At 43.6% G+C, this 22,933-nt stretch overlaps 1 protein-coding gene across 2 annotated transcripts in view; it reads left to right on the forward strand.

The window, feature by feature from the left end:
* The window catches only part of NR3C2 (nuclear receptor subfamily 3 group C member 2), a 317,712-nt gene that overhangs the window by 285,400 nt on the left and 9,379 nt on the right, over positions 1-22,933 (forward strand). Inside the window, exon 8 of one of the 2 annotated variants that reach the window (XM_081302992.1) lies at positions 3,557-3,714. In XM_081302992.1, coding sequence (XP_081159118.1) covers positions 3,557-3,714 — 158 coding nt within the window. Of the gene's footprint in view, positions 1-3,556; positions 3,715-7,578; positions 9,970-22,933 lie in introns of those variants that run through there. The other variant, XR_014023169.1, reaches the window with a different exon arrangement.

Genomic DNA, 22,933 nt, shown 5'->3' on the forward strand with positions numbered 1-22,933 from the left:
TGCTGACATTTTCCCATCACATATGTCATGGACCCCAGCTTCTCCTGAGTTGAGCTTCCCCTCTCTTCCTAGGAACTCCTTGGGACCCTCTTGCAGAGATACCTCTTCTCCCATGACAGCCCCATTCTAAAACTAGAGGCAGCTGAGTGTCCTGTGTGGGTTAGGAGTCAGACCCTGGGTTTGGGGCTTCATATCTGGTGGTGTTGTCCCTCCCCTCCCAGGAGCCAGGAGCTCAGGCTGATTGATTGATGGCTGAGGTGCAGGACGGCGGTGGTGAGGGAAGAGCATGGATCAGAAGGAATCAGAGTGCCACAGCAGAGGGGCAAACCCATGGCCATGGCAGGGAGGGAGCCAGCAGTTCACAGCTGTGTTTTGTTTGGCCAACACAGGTTTTTGGGGTTGCTTTTGGCCTTTTGTTTTGTTTTCGTTGAATGTGATGGCCCTGGGCAGGGCATGTTTTCTCCAGTTAGCCGCAGGCCCCACCATTCCTCATTAATTGCACCCAGCCCAGTCTCCTGCAGCCTTGGCCTGTGCAACCCCCTGTCTGCAGGGTCAACGGAGCAGAATCAGGCTTTCTGTCACCATGCCACTCTCCATCAGGATTTCCCCATTCCTAATTGATCCTTTCTGGAGCACACTTGGGAAAAATAATCTTTAAATTCAGTGAAAATCATTTCACTCCAATTGCCAAGCTATCTTTATTAGTCATTCCTGATAAAGGGGAATATATATATATATATATTTGTATGTATGTATAGATACATAACACATACCTATACAAACCCACACATATATACATACACACATATGTGTATGATAGAATTTAAGTGAAGTAGTATTTTCTGAAAATGCCCGTGCTACTAATTCTTTGTAAAATTTGACTACTCAGTCTTAATTGGTTTCTTATCCTTTTACGTCCATTTAGTTTTGTAGCCTCTAATAGATTCTGATATCATTTTGAGGCTACCTGAATTAATTTCAGAGCTCCCAAGTAGCTCAGTACTTTCAAATCTGACTTTGTTTTAGATGCAGTAAAAGCAAAATGAAAAGGCAGGAAACATAAGAAGTTCATGAATCACACAGAACTGCTGGCTTTAGTAAGCTCATTTTGCCAGTCTGTGACAGAAGGCACCAACATCATTCTAACTGAGGAATGTTAAGTTGCACACCTCAAGTCCAGCATATCAAGGAAGGGTTTTCTATTATTATTATTTTTTGGAAATGACATCAAAAGAATCTCAAACTCTTTATTCTTGCAAAGGAAAGCCGACCAACTTGTCCCTCAGTTGTCTCTGCTCTTCTCCAGCCCATAGGTTCTGGAGATTTTCCAGCAGCCCCGCTGCATTTAATAAGCAAATTCAGAAACTCTGGGCAGACCTCCAAAATATGAGGTTTTGCTTAAGTTCCCTTTATTTGTTGGTTTGTTTCAACTTCTAAAAAATCTGGCTGGGAAATTGGTACAATATATTTCAGTTACAGCAGTGAAATGTAAGTAATAATATTTGAAGAGATATAATTTTGAGACTTTCTGATAACACAGCTATCAGAAATATAGTTAATCTTAGCTGACATATTAAAGAATGTTAAAATAGAGTAGGGAAATTTATTTATTTTAATGGTAGATAATTTTTAGTGTATAGGGTTTCATCCATATAAAGATCCATATTAAAAAATCAAAGGCTTTCTTTATATGATTTTATAACTTGAAAATGTTAATCTGCATGGACAGCAAAGGCTGTTATTTGCAAAGTTTCCATTACTTTTAGAAAGTTTTTAGTTAAAATTTTGGCAGAAAGTGGATCTATAGCTTTACCATTAACTTCCTGGTTGTTACCCTACTGCTTCATGGTTGTTTTATTATACTTCTAAAATAAGATTTTAATTTCAAGAAAGGAAAACCTATGTGTTACATAACGGGTGGCATTAACTCTTTATGTGAAAGTCTGATTTTTAAAACCACAGCTAATACTTCAGCAGCCTTAGGAATTTGTATCATTGCTATTAGGGGGTGATTTTCTCCCCCTACAAAAATAGATTTAAATAAACTTCAAATCAAAAGCCTCAACAATTAAACTCAAGGAGATTATTAACATAATAGCAGAAGTTAATTTGCAAGATAATTCATATCTTTATTTAGGAGAGCAGGGTTTATTTGGAAACAGTATGCCTGGCTTCCAGGGTCGAATGTAATATTCAGAAACTGTCCTTTGCTGTTCTAAAGTGCTGATGACCAGAGGAAATTATTTATTCTAGTTATGAAAAATTAGCAAATATGTAATTAGGAAGTGAAAGTAAAAGCAGTTCCAAAACTTAGGGTATTAATATCACAAGATGAATTTTCATGAGGTCTTCATCTCCTAAAAATCCTCTAGGTGATCTTATTTTTCAGAGTTAAAGCATAAACATGACCATCTGTTGGCCATCGTGAAAAGCAAACATGTAAGCAGGTTGTCAGAGGAGACACCTTTAACTAAAACTCTGCCTGACATCTCCTCCTCTTCCCTTATACCCTTTCTCCATAAAGTACCTTGATCTGGGCCCTGGAAAGAATAGGACATGGGGCACTTGACATGCGTGAAGTCCTGTATCCCTAAGTCTTGTTTTGGGAAAGGGGAAAGAGAGTGCTGGAAATTGAACCCAGGGCCTTGCGAGAACCAGGTACTACCACTGAGCCCCATTCCTGGCCCCCATATAATCCTTCTAAGTGAACTTCATTTTGTTTCAATATAAAACCTAGCCGCTATGTAAAAGAAAAGAAGAAATCATAATCCTTAATTTTCTACCTCACCAAAGACAAAAGTGATCAAGGTGTTAGTCTCTAAAAGTTTCAAATCTTGTTTTGAGTGTAGAGCCCTTATTGATGTCGCCTCACAAACCAGGACACAGACCCAGTGCAAGGTCACATGACAGAGCCTCCGTGGTCAGGTGGTCCTGGAGCAAAGAATGCAGAAAGTGCCTGTTGTAGGCAGCATCCTTCCCTTGGTAGAAGGCCAGTTTCTGAGAATATCTGATATTTGAACTTGAATATAAAGATGTTGCTTTCTAATGCCAGCCAGATTATGTGGGCTTTGGTTCTTCCAGTTGTGAAAAATAAAAATATGTTTTCAAGTTAAAATTCATAGAGCACTTGATGACCAGCCATGTAGTGTTATGGTTAAGAAACAGGCATTGAAAACAGACCTCAGTCTACAGTATCCCTACTCCACCATTTATTTATTATGCATTTGGGCACATGGATCAACCTCTGGTCCAGTTTTCTCATCCATAAAATGAAAATAATATAATGGTTGTATCCTAATGTCGGTGTCAGAATTAAGTGAGCAAAGTAATAATGCATACCTGGTACATAAAAATTTTTCTTCTTTTGTGTAGGTATATGTGGAAGTGTTTACTGGTAGGTAACTACCATATTTATTCATTAATTTCAAATAATTGGGATTTTGTATCCAACCTTGTAATCAGTATGTGAGCTTAAAATATTCAAGGCCATTTATCAGCTAAGATGCTCAAGCTGTTTTCATCCTGGCAATTTGTATGTCTGTATTCCTTAACACAGTTCCAAAGGACGGCCTCAAAAGCCAGGCTGCATTTGAAGAAATGAGGGCAAATTACATCAAAGAACTGAGGAAGATGGTAACTAAGTGTCCCAACAACTCTGGGCAAAGCTGGCAGAGGTTCTACCAACTGACCAAACTTCTAGACTCCATGCATGACGTAAGTACAGCCCTCGGTTTCTCTTCAGTGAAGGAGCAACACACACACACACACACACACACACACACACACACACGGTACAAATCTGGACAGCTGAGTGTTCAGGGCTTTGAGATGAATGAGGGTAAAGTGTTCAGAGAGAGGCAGCAAGAGTTAAAATCTGGTTAAGGAAATTTTTCTTTGCATAATCTTTGGAAGAAGCCCCATTTATAACAAAGGGTATGGCTCTGTGCCCTGGACCAGGGAAGGTCCTCAGATCTGCTACAGGTGTCAGATTGAGTTTCACATTTTTTGCTTGCAATTTAGGAAATGTTTGGTTAACAAAAATGTTTGCCTTAACGTTGCATAAATAGTGTCCATCTTCTTCTATAACTGTTAATCTAATAACCCAATCTTCCAAAAACATTATTAGTGGTACGGGGCCAGTGTGGATCCTCTCAATCTTTGCCAAATTTTGAATCCTATATTCATTATTCTTCCTTGCCCTATATAAATACAGAAAATAGATGATGAGGTCGTTTCGGATTTAATCAATTAAAGATGTAGTTGGGGTGTGTGTTAGCACTTTCTATAGAATATTGGTTTGGGTAACTTGCTTTGTGTGGCGTTGAAAAATATGCTTTTGTTTCACTTTACAAGCAGCTTTTCTAACTCTTGCTTAAAGAACGTTGGTGTGCAGTCATGCTAAAATAGTTCTGCATATTTGTAAAATTTCCGTACTTTCTTTTAGAAAAATTATTGTCCACATTCGGCCTATATGATTTGAAAAGAAATTTTTTCAAATATTTTCTATGAAGGAAAACTTGGTGACCAAAACTCTTCTAGCGCTTCTATAGAAACAGTGGTTTGTTCTTTAGAGGTGAGTTTGTGTCAGTAGAATGTCACCTCTCTGTGATGCTAAAGGCATAGAGTTAATTGGAAAGGAATGTCACTTCCGGGTGTTTTACCCTGAGACTCTTGCATATCATGTATGTTGTTTGCCTGCTCTGAATTTCTCATAAGGCGAGTTGTCTCCAGGATGAATTCAGTGATCAGTACCTTTTACTACTAAAAAGGGCTTTAGAGAGTGTAGTTTAGTACAGAAAATCTTGGAAATCAGAGATGATGGTAGGTGAGGCTTTGGGGAGTGCAGCCAACGACGTTCTCCATGACTCACACCCAAGGCACAGGAAACCGTGGCCACGTCTTCTCACGCATTCGGTGTTGAACAGAGCTACACATCACAGCCGATGCATTGTCTTTCATTGTGATTTTTCAAGGTGTTCCTTAGGAGAGATTCAAATGGGGCTCTGTGGGTCTTTCTTTACGCATTCTCTTATTTGGCTGGCACGAGTGCAATATCCACACTAGCATATAACCATCCTCGCCACACACGATGGTAAAACAATTTGCAAGTATGAGGCCTACAACAGAAGCTAAAACTCGTTTCTTCTACCCCTTTCTGAATCAGTGTGCCTTGAGCAGGATGGCACAGTGCGGCAGTGAGAGGCCACCCACTGTGGTCCATGCAAGACCTCTTCTGCTACTTGGTTTTCAGCACCAGCGCAATGCTTGATGCAAGTTAGGAACCCAGTGAAGAGTTGTCAAATGGCTGTGTCAAGATGTTGATTTACTGTAAAACTTCCCAAGGCAAATTAGTATCTTTTTGGTTTATAAAAATAGAAGTATAGTTGATATACAAGAACCTGAACAAATTTAAAGCACACCACTTGGTAAGATTGGACATATGTATAGAACCATGAAATGGTCACCACTATCCAGATAGTGAGCATATCCATCACCCCAAAAGTTTCCTCCTTCCTTGGTTAGGCCCTCCTCATGCCTCCTGCTCCCAATTCCTTCCTACATTGCTTTCTAATATAGATTAGTTTCCTAGCGTTTCATATAAATGGTATCATGGAAGGGCCTTTTATCTTTTCCTGCTCGTCTTTCGCTGGGCATAATTCATCCATGCAACTGTAAACCTCAGTAGTCCGGCGGAGTTCTGGTTTGGGATTTTTGTTGGTGGTGTTTTTGCTAAGTGTCATCCTGTTGTGTGTTTATCCTACAATTCTTTTTTTAACTACATGGACATAATACCTTTATTTCATTTATTTATTTATTTTTATGTGGTGCGGCGGATGGAACCCAGGGCCTCACACGTGCTGGGCAAGCGCTCCACCACTGAGCCACGACCCCAGCCTCAATTCATTTGTTCAGTCACCTGTGGATGGACATCTTAGTTGTTTCTAGCTTGAGACCTTCACAGATAAATCTGTGATGAACATTTATGTACAAGTCTTTGCCCAGACACAGACTCTCCTTTTTCTTAGGGGAACATCAAATAGTGGAATGCCTGGTTAGTATCGTGGGTATATATCCATTTTTAAAGAAAAGGCCGGGATGTTTTCCAAAGAGTGGGTGACAGCTCACACCCTGGCTACACTTAGTGTGGCGAGTCCTTTAGGTGTGGCCACTCCAGCAGAGTGCGGGGCTGTCTCCCGTGGCTTTTACTTTGCATTTCCCTAGTGATTGATGATGCTGTCTTTTCATATTCTCATTTACCATCTTTATGTCTTCTTTAGTGAGGTGTCTGTTCCACTCTTTGGCTTATTAAAAAAAAATGACCTGAATCGACCTGAAGACCTCCACATCTCTCAGAATTTCCACTACCTCCTGTTTGTGCCACAGGCTGGGGACCAAGCCTTTACCAGAGGGACCTGTGACAGTTGGTGTTTAAAATCAAGAAGACCCAACTATAGCAACAAAGTGCATTTGATCGTTGCTCACTTTTATGGGTTGTGTTTCGGTGCTGTATCTCATGAGTCCTGATGTAAGCCGTTGTCACAGAGCTTTCCTCCCGTGTGTTCCTCTAGCATCTTTGTCACTGATACCTAGTGTCTTAGAAACCATTCTGCCATGTTCCTCTCTGTTTTACCTGAGCATTCCACTTTGATTGGGAGGAGATCAGACATTTTGAAATTATTTGAATTCTTCACTTTTATTTTAAACTAGTAAAAAAAAAAATGTTTGATCTTAATGTAGCCTAACAGAAGCCTCTTGCATACTCTCTATTTCTATTCCAGAGAGAGCCCTGAAAAACGCATGGTGAGCCCAGAGGGGCCTTTCTAGTGTTCACACTTACTCAGTCTCGAGACTGCCTGCAGCTTTCTCATTAGGGTCAATTGGTGAATCAACGTTTGCGCCATCTTCTTCAGAGAAGCCAAGGGCTACACCACTCACTGGCTGTGATCTTAGAGCCTAGATCTGGCCACCTAATGGGAAAGAGAGCATTTGTTTCTAAGAGTCACATAAATAAGAGCCATCCGAATGCAGATCACAGTTCTGCTTAAAGAGCGTGTGTGCCGTGGGCATGGTGGTGCACACCTGCAGTTCCTTCAGCTCAGGAGGCTGAGGCAGGAAGGTCGTGAGTTCAAAGCCAGCCTCAGCAACTTAGCAGGGCCCTAAGAAACTTAGTGAGACCCTGTCCTAAAATAAAAACTAAAAAGGGCTGGGAAAAAACAAACAAATAACCAAAAAAAAGCAAACAAATAACAACAACAACAACAAAAGACAGAAAAAAAAAAAGAGCTCATGGTGTGCTGGCGCCCAGGACACAGGTGTACAGCTGTCAGGCCCCCGCAGATTTCTTCCACGTGGTGCACATGTGTGTTGGCAGAACAGTGCCAAGGTGGGTGAAAGGAATAGTCTCTGAAAGAACAGTTTGACAGTTCAGTGTTTCAATTGGCCAACAGCTTTAATGATCCATGAGCCCTGGGAACATCAGTCTTCCCCAAGGAAAGCAGCTGTGTTCAACACTCCTAGGAGTGGATGTAATTTTGCTTTGTCAGTGTTTGGGTGTCAGGTGCAAAACGTACAGACTCCTTATCTACTAGACAGAATTGATAATAGTCACTTTTAGCTTTTACTAGGAGTGGCAGTTAATTTCCTTCGGGTGTAAGAAGCACATGTCTAATGAATGTATTACTAACTTCTGTTCATTCTTGGAGATCAAGAACTGTTTATGTTATGGTCAGTGTATAGAAGAGTAACTACTAAAGATGATATTAATAACATCTCTTGAGGCAAACATTGTCCTTTTTCTATTAAACGGCATATGAATGCAGTTTTATTTTGGGATATACACTTGGCAAAAAAGTGCCTTATGCCTAGCAATATAGACAGCGCTACAGAGAATACAAAATAAGCAGATGACGCTGTTTCCCCCGCCCCCATTAGTTTGGATTCCAGAGAGGCAGCTGGAGCACAGGGCAGAGCAGAAGGTTCAGGAGCCCAGATTGGTCACCTGGGTGGTTGGGCCCCTGAGAGCACATGGGCGCTGGTGCATTCATTCCTCTATGGATGAGCCCTGACCCTGTTCTGAAGGTGCAGCTGTGAATGGAATCCTGTCCTTAGGGACCTCACTTGACGGGTAGAGAAGGATGTCCTCCATCCTGTTGACAAACACGTGTGTCTGAACTGTGAGGCCAAGTGGGAGGGGGAGACCTAAGGCAGGGCAGGCAGACAGCGGCCACAAGCCACAGGGCAGCACACTCAGAGCTCAATAGCACACCACGAGCATCGAGCTCTTGGGCATTTGTTCTAGGTCGACCAAACCTTGCATTGAGGGTGTGGCAGCCAGCTGCGCTGGGCAGGGGCTTGGAAGACTTCCTGGGGTGTCAGAGAACTCATTTGTAGGAGAAGACACAGAACTGGGAGAATGGGTTCTCGGGGTTCCTGGGTGCTGGTGGCAGCTGGAACCTCCTAGACTCTCGGGTGTAGTGCCCCCAAGACGGCCTAGTGATGGGGCGGTGCAGTGGTGGCTCATTTGTAGGCTGGGTCTCAAGGATCAGGAAACCAGCATCTAGGAAACACTGGAAACAGTGCACTGCCCCGAGGCCCCCAGACTCTCCACCCCAGCATCGTCTGGCACGCATCCTTTTTGTGAGCTGCAGCATTGCATCTTGAAGTCCGTCCACCTGGCTTCGCATTAAAATGTCCTAGTGTTTAGCAGTTCCCCAAACAAACTCTTAGGCCCTCCTCAGCTGAAGCCAAGCCGGCTTTGGGTTGAAGGCTTTTGTGTGTACTTATGATCATGAACCTTTGGCTGGGCAGGCAGCGGTGTCACTCAGTGCTGCTCTCCGCATGATAGGAGGGAACACTGAGTATTTTCAGACTGCATCACTCTGTCTGTGGCTCCATGGGGGACCCTGGACAGCTGGGTGGTGCTTCTTTAGCCAGGCCCTGGGAGCCAGGGTTTCCCTCCTCCGTGGCAGGTGGTGTGAGGAGCAGAAACCAGAAGTCTAGGGATGTAGTCAACCCCACCGGTGCCTGCTGGGGAGACTTCATTCTTTAGGTGGAAAGGGTGTTAAGTTTCAGTGACATGATAACCAACAAAAGAGAACCCGCTGCGAGCAGTGAGACTATTAGCACATTATATTTTAAGATTCTCGTTGCTCATTTAATTAGCGGGTGCTTTTGCATCCAGGCTGCGGGTACTGGTGATTTCCTCCATGATTCCACCATAGGTGGTTTTGAGAGAAACACACAAACCTATTTTAAGCATTTCTTACCCCATTCCAAGGAATTCGAACCACAAGTTTGGCTCGTTCCACCATTTATTTGGGCAGCCACTCACATCCACGTTGGGTTTGTCTTAGTCCTGCTCATCAGTTTCTCTTCGGGAAAACCTTCTGAGGCCAAAAGAGGAACCCACCTCAGAAGTGTGACCACCACAGACAGAGAACGGCCTGCGGCGCTGTTGTCACCATTTCTCTCGGTAAACATGGGCACGTGACCTCTGGTTTTTTTTGAGACTACAGTTTCTTCAGCTGTAAAATGGGAATAATGCCCATCTCATAGGTCATTTTGAGAAGTGAATGAAATATCTGAGACATCTGGCAGGCAGCAGGCACTGAGCACAGGTTCACCCTCTCTTCCTGTTCCTCAGGTGACAATGGAATGAGATTGATTCTGTGTTTGTGACAAAGTGCCCATGCTGCCAGGACCACACATTCATGCCTGTGTGTGAGACAGATCGAGATTCAATGCCACGTTCTCTCTCACTGAGCTAAGCAACTATTTAATACAATCATTAGCAGCATTCTACCGCCTTCTCCTTGACGAGACCATGACTAAGAAAGATTCTAAATAAAGGAAGAGTTGTTTATTCCAGAGTCAGCTAAGTGAGCACAGCCTTATCATCTCCCAGGGCACCAGGGGAGAGGGGAGGACACAAACTTCTCCAAGCAACCACTCTTCTTGAAATCTCTGCAGGTAAAGATTTCTAATTCAATGCATCATTGACAGGCAAGCTCTAACTCTTTGTGTATTTGGTGAAACCAGTGGAATAATTATTAGCAATGTATACTATCTCTTTTTTTTTGGTTTCCCTAGCAAAGTAAGAGCTGTCATTTTCACATCTAAATTTCTGATTTTAAGGGGACGGTGTAAGTCAACATGCATTGCTCTGGGCCAGTTGTGCCAACAAATGATTATTTTCATTTAAAACACATTTATGTTTGTATCACTCTTTTTAAAAATGCCTCAGATATATTTAAAATTAAAAATTGGAGAAAATGGGAAACCATAGGTCAGAACTTCCTGTTGTTGCAGTGTGATAGATAAACGTGGAGTGGATGCCCCTGGGTGCAGTGAGGACCTCCTGGGCCACCCAAGGATTGATGTATGTTGTATGCTGGGAGCTGGATCTGGAGGCCTAACTGGAAGGTGTCACTCCCCAGAGAGTTTCCTCACAAGTTCATGAGCTATGGGAACCGTCAGTCAGTGGACTTGGTGGGTCTAAGTTCTCCTAGGGTTTGCAGTTGGTTCATTTTTTGGTAGACAACAGAACAGCTGGATGACTGTTCTTCTTTAACCGTGAAATCTTCTAATACCTAGGAAACTACATAAGAAACAATATATATATTTTTTTAGTACCAGTTGGTTCATGCTCCTTTGTCACTGACCTGTTCTAAACAGCCTCTAAGGGAAGAGCTGCCACAGGGCTCTGCTTCTCAGAGTGAAGCCGATGCCTCTGGGACCATGAGTCACTGGCAAGGAAGAGTCATGTACAGTAGCCACAGTCATGCCAGCACTGTACTGGTGGTCAGGATGCAATGACAAAAGGGGCTTGGTCTGTGCCTCACAGAGCATGTAGCCTGATGGGCAGTATAGACAGGAAGCTGGAATTTATTAAAGCCTGGTGTGAAAGGTGCTGACCTGGGCTATCAGGACCACAGTGGAGTATCTGGAAAGGGGAAGAGCTGGGTAGAGAAGGTACATGGCACCTAGTGGGGAAATGACAGCTGGCTCAGACCTAAAGGTCAAGTCAGAGTTTGCCAGACAGAGGGAAGCTACTCCAGACCCAGGGAGTTTACGTCCTAAGGCAGAGGGACGCACAGTGATTTTGAGAAATGGAGAATTTCATTGTATCTCAGAGCCTCGTGGTAGAAATGGAGATGAAGAGGAGAAAAAGGAAGAAAGGGTCAGGAACCAAGACAGGGAAGCTACTGAAGGACTTTAAGCAGATCTATGGAGAATCTAGAGCTATCCTGTACAATGTGATCGCCACTGTTTACTTTCAAATTAATTAAAAATAAGTAAAACTTAAAATGGAGTCACCCAGTCTCACTAACCACATTTCAAATGCTCAGAAGCCACATGTAGCTAGTGGCCACCCTACTGGACACACATAGGGTTGTGCCAGACCCTGCTGGGCTAAAGAATCTGTCAGCAGAGGACAAGAAAAAACAAAATAACCCATTTGGAAGCTGGTAAGCAGGTCAGAGAGGGTAGGCTGAGCAAGGTGGGTGGACAGAGAGAGATTCAGGTGGTGGAATGAATGATTCCTAGATGAATAAAATGTGGAGGTAGAGAGAAGAGGGAGAAGGTACCAAGATGGGCTCCAGGATTCAGAAGAAGACATCTAATGTTATGGTTTTGATACGAAGTGTCCCCAAAGACTCCTATGTTGAAGGCTGGGTCCCAGTGTGGCAACATTCAGTGGTGGGACTTTTGGGAGGTGACTGGATCATAAGGGCTCTGATATCATCCGTGGATCAATCCATTAATGGATTCATAGCTGAGTGGACTTTTGGGAGGTGGTAGAAGCCATAGGAGGTGGGGCCTAGTTGAAGGGATGGTTCCTTGGGACCATGCCTTTGTGGACTGTATCTTGTGCCCAGCTCCCTCCCTCCCCCCTCTCTCTGCTTTCTGGCTGCCATGAGCTGAGCAGCTTCACTCTGTCACCCCTTCCCACTATGACATTCTGCCTCAGCTCAGGCCTAAGGCAGCAAAGCCAGCTGAACATTCACCGAAACCCGACAACCATGAGCCCAGACCAGTGTTTCCTCCTCTGGGTTGTTTTCCCAGGTGTTTGTCACAGTGATGAACAGCTGACCAGTCCTCCTGGGCAGGGTGGAACCTGCACTCGGGAGGGAACACGGGGTGAATAAATTTGTGAGAGGAGGTGATGGGCTTGTTTTGGATTTGAGATGCCTTTAGGACATCTCAGGGAAAACAGGTAAACACAGAGCTCTGCGCTTGAAGATGGGGACGACAACCTGCTGAGGGTGGCACCACAAGGGTGTCTCTGAAACTTGGAGGTGGGCGGGACTACCTGGGCACTAGTGCAGAGTATGAAGATGGTCTGTAGTGGAACCCACAGAAGATACAGTTAGAAGGCCCCCACACAAGAGGTGCCTACAAAGAGTCCAAGAGCCGTGGCTAAAGTGAGGAGGCACAAAGAGGGACCTTGGAGACCAACCAGAAAGAGTGTCCACACTGCACCAGAGAGGGCCTAGTGGAGCGGGGCTGCAGGAAGTTCCGCTATCACAGTCTGAAAAGCTGTTCAGTAGCCATAGCAACGAGGAGAGGGTTGAGGGCCATGAAGAACAGCAGATTGGGTTGAGTTGTGTTCAAGCACATGAGGTTTCCAGTACCTGTCCTATTTGTTTTTGCCACAAAACAAATAGGACAGTAGTTACTTTAAAAAGAATGTTAAAATTGTTATCCTACAAAGCTTCTTAGTAGAACTGCATGAAAAAAGAAAAAAGAAAAAGAACAATGAGTCTTTCTGATACATGATGGGACATAGGTAAATGAGCATTCTGAACATGTTGAGAGAACATGGAAAGATTTTGACTTTGATGTTGAAGTAAGAAAAAAAATTACAACAGCTTAGCAGAACTTACCTGCAGATTACCCTCCCACCATATATCCACAGGCCCCATGAGAGTAAATTTGAACTAGTGGAAGCTCTGTCGTGTACCGTGGGTTTATCTATGTGTATCTATGAGCATGTAAGTGCATCAGACACAGCGTGGCATCAAAAGCAGCCTTGAGACTGCAGAGCTGACACTGGATTCCAAGTCATAACTTCATTTAGTGAGCCCAGGCCTGCGCCTTTCCTCCTCTGTGACGTTCACAGCGCACCCCGGTGATAATGACAGCTGATTTCCACTTACAGTCATAGACTTTATCTCTTTTGGTCTTTCCTGCTTGGTGATAGTTTTCTATAATTGACAATATGAAATATGGGTCCTTTCCTTACCTCTCTGGTTAAAGGTTAATTTAAAACATATAAATATTTTCAGGGGCTAATTTTTTGAATGACATTGCTTGCCAAGGTCCACAGTCAAGTAACATTCCAAGATGCAGCTGTACTAGATTTTAGAGAAACCAGGGGATTCAATCCTTCAATACAGGACATCTATCCTTCTTTATTATTGTATTTTTAAAATATCCATCTTGAGTAACCAATCTCGAAAATTCTTCATCATGCAAAACTAAAGCACTATGTCCATTAAACACAAACTATTCTGTACCCACCCACCCCACCTCTGGCACCTACTCTTCTGTCTTCCACTTCTGCTGCTCTAGGTACCTCATATAAATGGAATCTTTTTTGTATATCTGGCTTATTTAATCTAGTATCATACAGATTCACCCATGTTGCAGCATGTGTAAAAACGGAACACTACTCCTTTGCACATGTATGCTTCCTCTTGGCTCTTGTGAATAATGCTGCATGAACACGGGATATAAAATTTGTCCTTGAGACATTGCTTTCAGTTCTTATGGGTATATTCTCAGAAAAGGGATTGCTAGATCATATGATAGTTGGATGCTTAATATTTTGAGGAATGACCAAACTGTTTACCACAGTACCTGCACTGTTTCATGTTGTTGCCATGTGTGTGGACTCCAATTCTTGACACCCTCGCAGATATTTATTATTTTCTGTTTTTTTACTTATTTTGTTTTCTGATGGTAACCATCTATGGTAAGGTGAAATCGCATAGTTTTCAATTTAATTTCCCTAATGATTAGTGATATTGACCATCTTTTTGTGTGTTTATTGATTATTTTTCTATCTTCAGAGAAATGTCTATCACATTCACATCTGTGGCCCACTTTTCTTTTTCTTTTCTGGTACTGGGGATTGAACCCAGGGTCACTTAATCATTGAGCCATATCCCCAGCTTTAAAAAAAATTCTTACTATGAGATGGGGCCTCACTAAATTGCTGAGGCTGTCTTTGAACTTCCAATCCTCGTGCCTCAGTGTCCCAAGCCTCTGCGACTACAGGCATGGGCCACTGCACCTGGCTGTGATTCACTTTTTAATCGGTTTTTGTTTGTTTTACTTTTGACTTGTTGGAGCTCTTTATCCATCATCAGATATACAGTTTTCAACTATTTTCTTGCATTCCTTATTTTTTGAATCTTTCTTCTCTTACACACTTATAATGATAACGTTCAGTGATCTGCTTCTTTTAATCCTTAACTTGCAAAATTCAAAGTTGTTTCTGATGCAATATATTTAAAGAGAGGGGGTAATTTTTTTTTTTCTGGAAGTTAACTGCTCCTTTTGCTTCATTATTGATTGACATCACATGTGCCACTGTCACAGGAATGTGTTACAAAAAGAGAGTAACTATCTGTAGGAAGGCTGGGAGGAAACCAGAGCCCTTGTTCTGGGGGGGGGGGGGAAATCACGCATCCCATTCCCACAGGACTGTATGAGATTTGTGCTGTCACGGGGCGATCTTTCTGAAAAAAAACACAGAGGGCCGTGCTTCTAGAGGATCACATCTAAATCAAACCTGACACCCAGGAATCTCTTGCTAATCTCAAATATACCTAGGGGAGATTTTGGGAAACTGTCTCATTCTTTAACACCTGTGTCAATAAATCCCCCCTTCTTATGCAGCCTAAATCCTCCTCCTCACAGCCTAATAATCACTGTGTAATACCTGGGCTTTACTTAGTGCCTTGTTTCTTAAGTCTTGTCATTAAATCCTTCTAATGTCTCCAAGAGGTGAGGATGAGTAAATATTACTATTTAAATTTAATCATCCCTTGTCTTAATTCCTCTCTCTATAAGAAGAGAATAATGGTAATATTTACTTAGGTTTTTTTGTGGTTTTTTTACCCATTTATAGAGAAAAGAATTAAGATAGAGTGGTAAAGTGTGTTTTCCCAACTTCATGCAGGATGCAGCCGCATAAGGGGGCAGCACTGAGGGGGATGCCACCTGTGAGTGGCAGGACCAGCCTGCACCTGACCAGCTCTGTTTCCCCAGAAGGTCAGCTGTCACTCTGGCTCTCTCCATAAAGTGGGCGTCCTCAGGGCTAGCGTTGTGGGGCCCTGTGCTGCCCCAGGGGGTGCCCCAACACAGAGAGGCCCCACTGTTTGGCTGTTGCCATCTGAAATTCTCAATACACATTGAACAAGGGGGCCCCATGTTTTCATTCTGTACCAGGATCACAAATTACACAGCCTGCCCTGAGCATGACATGAAATCTCCAAAGATCATGTTAATCAGAGGCTAGTTGGCGGGTGAAGAACAACTCGCACTGTGTGAGGAGTATACCGGTGTGCCCAGGGAGGAAGGCACAGGGCTATGAAAGGCACAGGGTCGAGAGGAATGTGATTATCACTGCCATCTCCGACTACACGAGTTGACTTTAAATGACTCAGATTTAAAAGGACAGGAAGATGCCAGCTGGCAAATGAAGTCTGTCAAAGTCGTGGTGAAAGGGGCTAGAAAGTGTGTAGCTAAATTATACCCATCAGTCCTCATTATTCTCACAATCCAGGTTTACCAATTCTCCTACAGGATAAAATTTGTGACCCTAAAATCAGTGCTAAGGGCCCTTTGCCAGTTACTCTCAGACCTGAATAGAGCAGCAAGACATGTCCCCCCGCTCTGTGCACCTGCTCCTGGCCCAGGTTGACAAGGCGCCTCCACCATCTTGTTTCAGCTCTCTTGCTATAAATAAGAGTCTTTTTTGAGATAGTCCTTTTCTACTTTGTATCATACTATTATGTAGCTGGGGGTTTTGTTGGGGATTTTTCTTGTTAATTTAGCCTCCATTCCCTGTCTGGAGTTCCTGAGCATAAGAAAGCTATGACATGGCTTATGAAGAAAATGTATATGAGAGCAGCTTTGTTCGGGCAGGAGTTGCAGTGCAGTAGGCCAGGAGTTCAGCCTTTGAGTCAGCAGTGCATGTTTAGTGAGGTGTCTTTAAAGAGAGGCAGGCACAGAACATGACCATGTGTTGATTATATGATGAAAATACTCTGAACAGACATTTGTGAGAATCTAGCCTCATCTCCCTCTGAGTAGTAGTCACTCAGTATTCACTAACTCAGTGTTGGAAGTGACTTTATGGGACATAACTTCAGTGAATATTGAGACTCAACAGTGTCTACACGTAACCTACAGAAGATGTAGGCTCAAAGGGAAGGATTCCTGAAGGACAACCAAGTGGAACACCGAAGGGAGCCGCTCTATTCAAATGTAGACTCTGGAACCTTTAATCTGGATAATGTCTTCTTGTCTTGATCAGTGTCCTTGGGGGGAATTTTTTAAAAACATTTCCTAAAGACTAGAAGCATACAGAATAATTGGAAAGCTATGTCCAGCGACACCATATTCCTTAATTCAGAGACCCACCCCCAACATTTTAGTGTTTCTGAAAACAGGAGACATCTTAAACTTGCCTTAAAGGTTTTCATATAAATAAAACCTGTTCTCTTAAATCTCTTATGAAATCTCCAAGGTGACTTCCAGTCCAGGGGTCAGCAGACTTTCTCTGTAATGGGCCAGATAGTGAATATTTTAGGTTTTATGGGCCACATGCTTTTTCTTACTGCTATCTGGCTATCCCATTGGAACATAAAAGGAGTAATGTAAATGAAGTGTGGCCAAACTTCAACATGTCACAGAGTATTGTTCTTTTTTCCCCAAAAACTTTTACAAGTACAAAAATGCAAAAACATTAGGCCAGATTTGGCCTGCCTGGCATAGGTAATCAACCTCTGATTGGTATCACGAGTCCAGGGAATAAAATAGGCCACCTGGGTCTCAGGTATTCCTACTTAGGGATGACCCTGGCCCATGGAGCCTGCTTCTTATTGCTTCATGTTCCCTGCTCCTTTTTTTTCAGTATGAAATAAGGATTTGACTACTTAATCCCAGACTTAACCTAATATTAAAATTGTAGCATATAAACATGAGTTGGTTTAGACTTTTAGTTTGTCGGTGTAGTGTACATTTGCAGGAAAGATCTAGGAAATATTGAAAACAAAATTAGGAAAAGTTCATACTTCTATATACAGTAACATGCCAATGCATTTCAAACACAACCCTTTCATTAGGTCTCCTTTGTTCGGCAATGTTCTAATTACCCCTTTATCTTTAAGCTCTACTTTCTTCTTTTCCATTGTGTCATTTTTCTTTGTGTTTCTCGCATGTACAATAGACCTTATTCACAAGAAGGCGGAGCTGCGGTCTAGAACGAGGCTTATAAAGCAAGGAAACTTAAACAGGGTGGAAATTAAATAAATTTAAGCACACACACAAAAAAAAAATAGAAGGCAAATGAGCCCATCTTGCTTAGCACAGTGTTCAGACAACATATTTTTGAGGATATGAATGTTCCTCACTGAAGAGAGGTCAGTGGTTGCTGTTGTATTTATTACACAAGTGGTGATGAAGAACAAATTAAAACATAACTTAGATAATAGGCAGGTGCTAATGGATAGGGACCAGGGTGGAGTGTGTGAAATGCCCCTTGGTTTTTCATGAGCCACTGGGCAGCACCCACTTCCCATCCCAGCAGCCAGCGCATTCCTGGGCAGGCACTGGTCTGACCAGACTTCCTGGCCTGTTCCAGCCTGGACCCTGGGTTAGAGGTGCTTGCATCCTGGCCTGGGGCTCTGGCTTTGGCCACCCTCACAAGGGTCCTCTTACCTGGAATGAGTGAATAAAACTCATGTCATCAGATGGCTGACCCTGGCCTGTCTGTTGCCACAGGGACAGACTTGAATACAGGCACCCTCTGTCCACTGTGTGCTGGCCCTGGGCAAAGGAAAGCTCTCTCCAAATATGGAATCAACAAGCAACTCCCTTTCCAGGACAGCTTTGCTGTGAATGAAACATCATAGCCCCCAGAGTTCTCCCCCCCAGGTCCCAGATGTCTCTCATGCCCAGCAGTTAGCACACTGAGCATGCTCACTGAAAACTTTGACCAGGAAATGGCTGTTGGTGCCTCCCAGTCCAAACAAGACTCTCCTAGTCTCAGCCTATAAGAGGAACCCACCAGGAACCCTCGGCCTAGTGGCACCACGGGGCATGGGTTTCTGGAAGGAAATCCACAAGTAACTGGTGGTATAAAACTTTGTTACAGGTTAATTGAGTGTAGAAACAAATCAAATGCTATAAAGCTGGCAAGGGAGGAGTGTTTGTTGCTATGTCCCATTCTGCTGAGATGTAACTACCAGAGAAGATCAGTGCCACCCGGCCACACACACACAAGACTACTGTACCTATGCAGGAGTCTTCCCTGCTCGCCTGCACTGGGAGGAGGCTGGCGGTTTTTTTTGTTTGTTTGTTTGTTTTTTGTAGTTGAACACAATATCTTTATTTACTTATTTATTTTTATGTGGTGCTGAAGATCAAACCTAGAACCTTACACGTGCTAGGCCAACGCTCTACCACGGAGCCCCAGCCCCATGCTTTTTTTTTTTTAAAGTAGATTTTTAGTATGGTAGAACGTGTATAGCTTGCAATTTACTGTCTTAGTTATTTTTAAAATATTTTTTTTAGTTGTCAGTGTAACTTTATTTTATATACATGTGGTGCTGAGAATCGAACCCAGTGCCTCACATTTGCTAGGCAAGCACTAAGCCATGGCCCCAGCCCCATCTTAATCATTTCTAAGTATACAATTCAGTGGCATTACGTACATTCACACTATTGCACAATCATCACACCTACTGATCACTTGGAAAGTCTGTACTCCATAAACTCTCCACTCCCCCTTTACTCTGTCCTGGCAAATGCTCTTCTATTTTCTGTCTTTATTGATTGATTACTGTGCATGTCTCTTAGAAATGGAATCATACAATATTTGTCCTTTTATATCTGACTCATTTCACTTTAGTGTTTTTGAGGCTCATCCATATTGTAAAATGTATCAGATTTCATTTATTTTTAAGGCTGAATAATATTCCTTTTTTTTTTCATTCACTTTCAATTGGCATTTGGTTGTTTGCAAGTTTGGGCTAGTGTGCTTAACACTGCTGTGGACGCAGGCACACAAACATCTGTATGAAATATCTTTTCAAATCTTTCAATTCTTTTGGACATAGACCTGGCAGTAGAATGCTGACCTATATGATAATTCTAATTTTTTGAGACATTCTCGCACTGTCTTCCACAGAACTGCATCCAAATTCCCAAAACGCACAGAGGCTCTAGTTTCTCTATATCCCTACAAAAAGTTATTTTCCTTTTTTATTTAATAGTATCCATCCTACCAGGTGCAAAGTGCTAATTGTGCTTTGGGTGATCATTTGCATTTCTCTAATGCCAAGTGATGTTAAACGTCTTTTCTCTCTGGCCATTTTTATATTTTACTTGGAGAGAGGGCTGTGGAAGTCCTGGGCCCCTTTGTTGTTGTAGTTGCTTTAAAACCTCAAAGGTCCCCCCACCCCCCGTGTTCATTTCAGGCAAAATTCAGTTTGAAGTAGTGACCATTCTGGAGTCAGCAGGAATGAGGACGCTCTTGAAATCCCCTGGGGCCTAGTTCAGAGAGGTTGTTACCACTGGGCTCCTCACCACTGAAGCCATTGTGTGACCGAAGAGTAGCACAGGCTCCGTGTGTGGCAGGACGGAGACCCTCCCACAGGGCCTTCTGGGAAGCTGTCAGTTGTGGTGGGAGCAAGGACGGAAGAGTGGCTCCTGGCCTGCCGCAGGCGACGACTCAGTGGACAGAGTAAGGGAAAGGCAGAAGGGGGCCAGGGGCCTCGCTGTGGAGCAGGCCAAGTACCACCGCCCTCCAGTGGCTTTGCTGGACTCCTCTGCACCCTGACAGCTGCGGCCCATTGACCTGCAAGAGTCATGCTAGGCCTCTGCTAGACTCCTGTGATCCCAACAGATGTGTTTTGTACCAAACAAGGAGCACAAGGTGTTGATTTCTAACAATGTGGGGCACTTGTTGTTGATTATAATTGGGGTTCTTGCCGCTCCATGTAGCCTGGTACTTAGGCAAGGCGGGCAGGGGTCAATACTGAGGCCGCAGACCCGCCGGGCCACTTGCTCTGCAATGAAGGCATTTGTGCTGAAGACAAATGGGGTAGAGCTTTTGTCTCCTCACTGTGATCCCACTGTGTACCCTTCTTTGTGCCTCTGGTCACACTGAGCAGCCTCAGGGACGCCTAGCCCCTTGGCATGGCATGCATGCAAAGCTGTCTTAAAACCCAGCATAAACAAGTTCAGGAAATCAGAATCCCAGAGAAAGATGAACAGAGGTTAGCTTCAGGTAGGAGCTTTGCATTATGTGTTTAGTGCCACCCCAAATGAAGATGCTTATTTAAATGACTCAGGTTTTAAGCCAACCGAGGCAGGCCTCTCTCTAACCCCAGCGACTCAAGAGGCTTAGGCAGGAGGTTTACAAGTTTGAGGCCAGCCTCTAAAATTTACCAAGACCCATTATGTAAAATTGTGGATGTGTAACCGACGTGATTCTGCAATCTGCATTTGGGGTAAAATTGGGGGTTCATAACCCACTTCAATCTAATGTATGAAATATGATATGTCAAGAGCTTTGTAATGTTGTGAACAACCAATAAAAAATAAAATAAAATTTACCAAGACCCTCAGCAACTTAGCAAAATCCTATCCCAACATCAAACATATAAACGATGGGATGTAACTCAGTGGTGGAGCAGCTCTCGGTTCTGTCCCCAGTACTTCAAAAAAGAAAAAGAAGAAGAATGTTTTGTTTTGTTTTTTGTACATTGACTAAAACTAGCAACATGCTGCCCTAAAAAAGTACCTGTTAAAATAATTTATTCCCAAGCCCTAGGGCTTTGGAATAAGTCAGAGAAACCCTGGAGCAAGAACTCTGACAACGTGGAATCCATTAGCCCTGGCCAGGCCCGCACAGCAGTGGCTGACCCATGCACCTCTCCTTGTGAAGAACAGAGCAGTGGCCCCCGCCTCCCAGGGGCTTGCAGGCCATCTAAGCAGCTGCCCCATAGATATGAAATACAAAACCATAAGAAAAGTGGACAGCAGGAGGAGGCAGTGTCCCCAGGCTCTGTTGCTAATTGTCAAAGAAACCGGAAAGACAAAAGGTGTCATCTGGGAGTTCCTAGGGGAGGAAGGGCTCTGGGGGAGAAGAAGTGACTAGCAGGAAAGGACCAGCGACAGGAACGGGCCCTGAAGTCACAGCCTGGATGTGATGCTGGGCATCACATGGGAAACCTGCAGACGCAGCTATGGCTCCCATCATTTGAAGAGTGATATTAAAAATAATGGGCTGGGGATGTGGCTCAAGTGGTAGCGCGCTCGCCTGGCATGCGTGCGGCCCGGGTTCGATCCTCAGCACCACATACCAACAAAGATGTTGTGTCTGCCGAAAACTAAAAAAAAAATAAATATTAAAAAAATTCTCTCTCTCTCTCTTTAAAAAAAATAATGAAAATTTAAAAAAAAAAATAATGATTCCATGCCAAGTGTCCAAGGAACTCGCTAGATAATCTGGAGAATGACCACTGAGCATCCTGATTGAACTCAGGGCACTCAACCACTGAGCCACATCCCCAGCCCTATTTTGTATTTTATTTAGAGCCGGGGTCTCACTGAGTTACTTAGCGCCTCGCTGTGGCTGAGGCTGGATTTGAACTCACAATCCTCCTGCCTCAGGCTCCTGAGCTGCTGGGATTACAGGTGTGCGCCATCACACCTGGCCTGGGTGATTTACTTTTTTTTTTTTTTTTAACTACACATGACATTACAATGATCTTGGCAATTCATACATTTGAATCAATTGGGGTATAATTTCTCATTTTTCTGATTGTACAGATTGCAGAATCACATTGGTCATAGAGTCACCTATATACATACATCAATCATAATGTCTATTCTATTCTGCTGCCCTTCCTATCCCCTCACCTCTCTCTACCCAATATAATGTGCCACACTTTTTTTTTCCCCCTCACAACATCATACGTGTATTTTGTATAACAATGAGGGTCTCCTTCCATCTTCCGTGCAATTCCCCTTCTCCCTCCCACCTCTCTTCCCTATTTAGTGGTAATCATCTTCTCATGTTCTTCCTCCCTATCCCATTTTGAGTCATCCCCCCTTATATCAGAGAAGACATTCGGCATTTGTTTTTTAGGGATTGGCTAACTTCACTTAGCATAATCTGCTCTAATGCCATCCATTTCCCTGCAAATGAGTGATTTACTTTTAATGGTGCCTTTGTGAGGGTCAGCTTTCCCCAAGCCTGAACTGTCCTGGTGAACTGGACTCTGGCAGTTTCAGCTTCATAGTGGGGATGGTGGCTGGGGTCCAACTAGACACTGTGCTCCTGTAGTGACAAACCAGCTCCTGGGCTGCCCAGCATCACATCCAGGCTGTGACTTCAGGCTGCCCCATCCCTGCTGACTGTCCTGGGGCAGTAGCCAATCCTGCACCCAGGGTAGAAGGGATGCCTTCTGGTAGGACACGTGCCTTGTGCTGGCCTGCATCCTTGGGTCCCACCCCCAGAGGCTGTGGCAAGGGCACATTGCTGTGTTCCTCAGTGAGTGCATGTGCGCTTGTGCAAGGCTGGCACTCAGGAGACTCCATGCAAACATTTAAGGTGACCACTAGCTACTCTACTGGAACATAGCACAGAGCTTCCGAGCCAGTGTCCACTCTGACTGGTCAGTGTCTG

Source organism: Spermophilus citellus (assembly GCF_964194105.1).
Source record: "Spermophilus citellus genome assembly, chromosome: 8".
Lineage (NCBI taxonomy): Eukaryota > Metazoa > Chordata > Mammalia > Rodentia > Sciuridae > Spermophilus > Spermophilus citellus.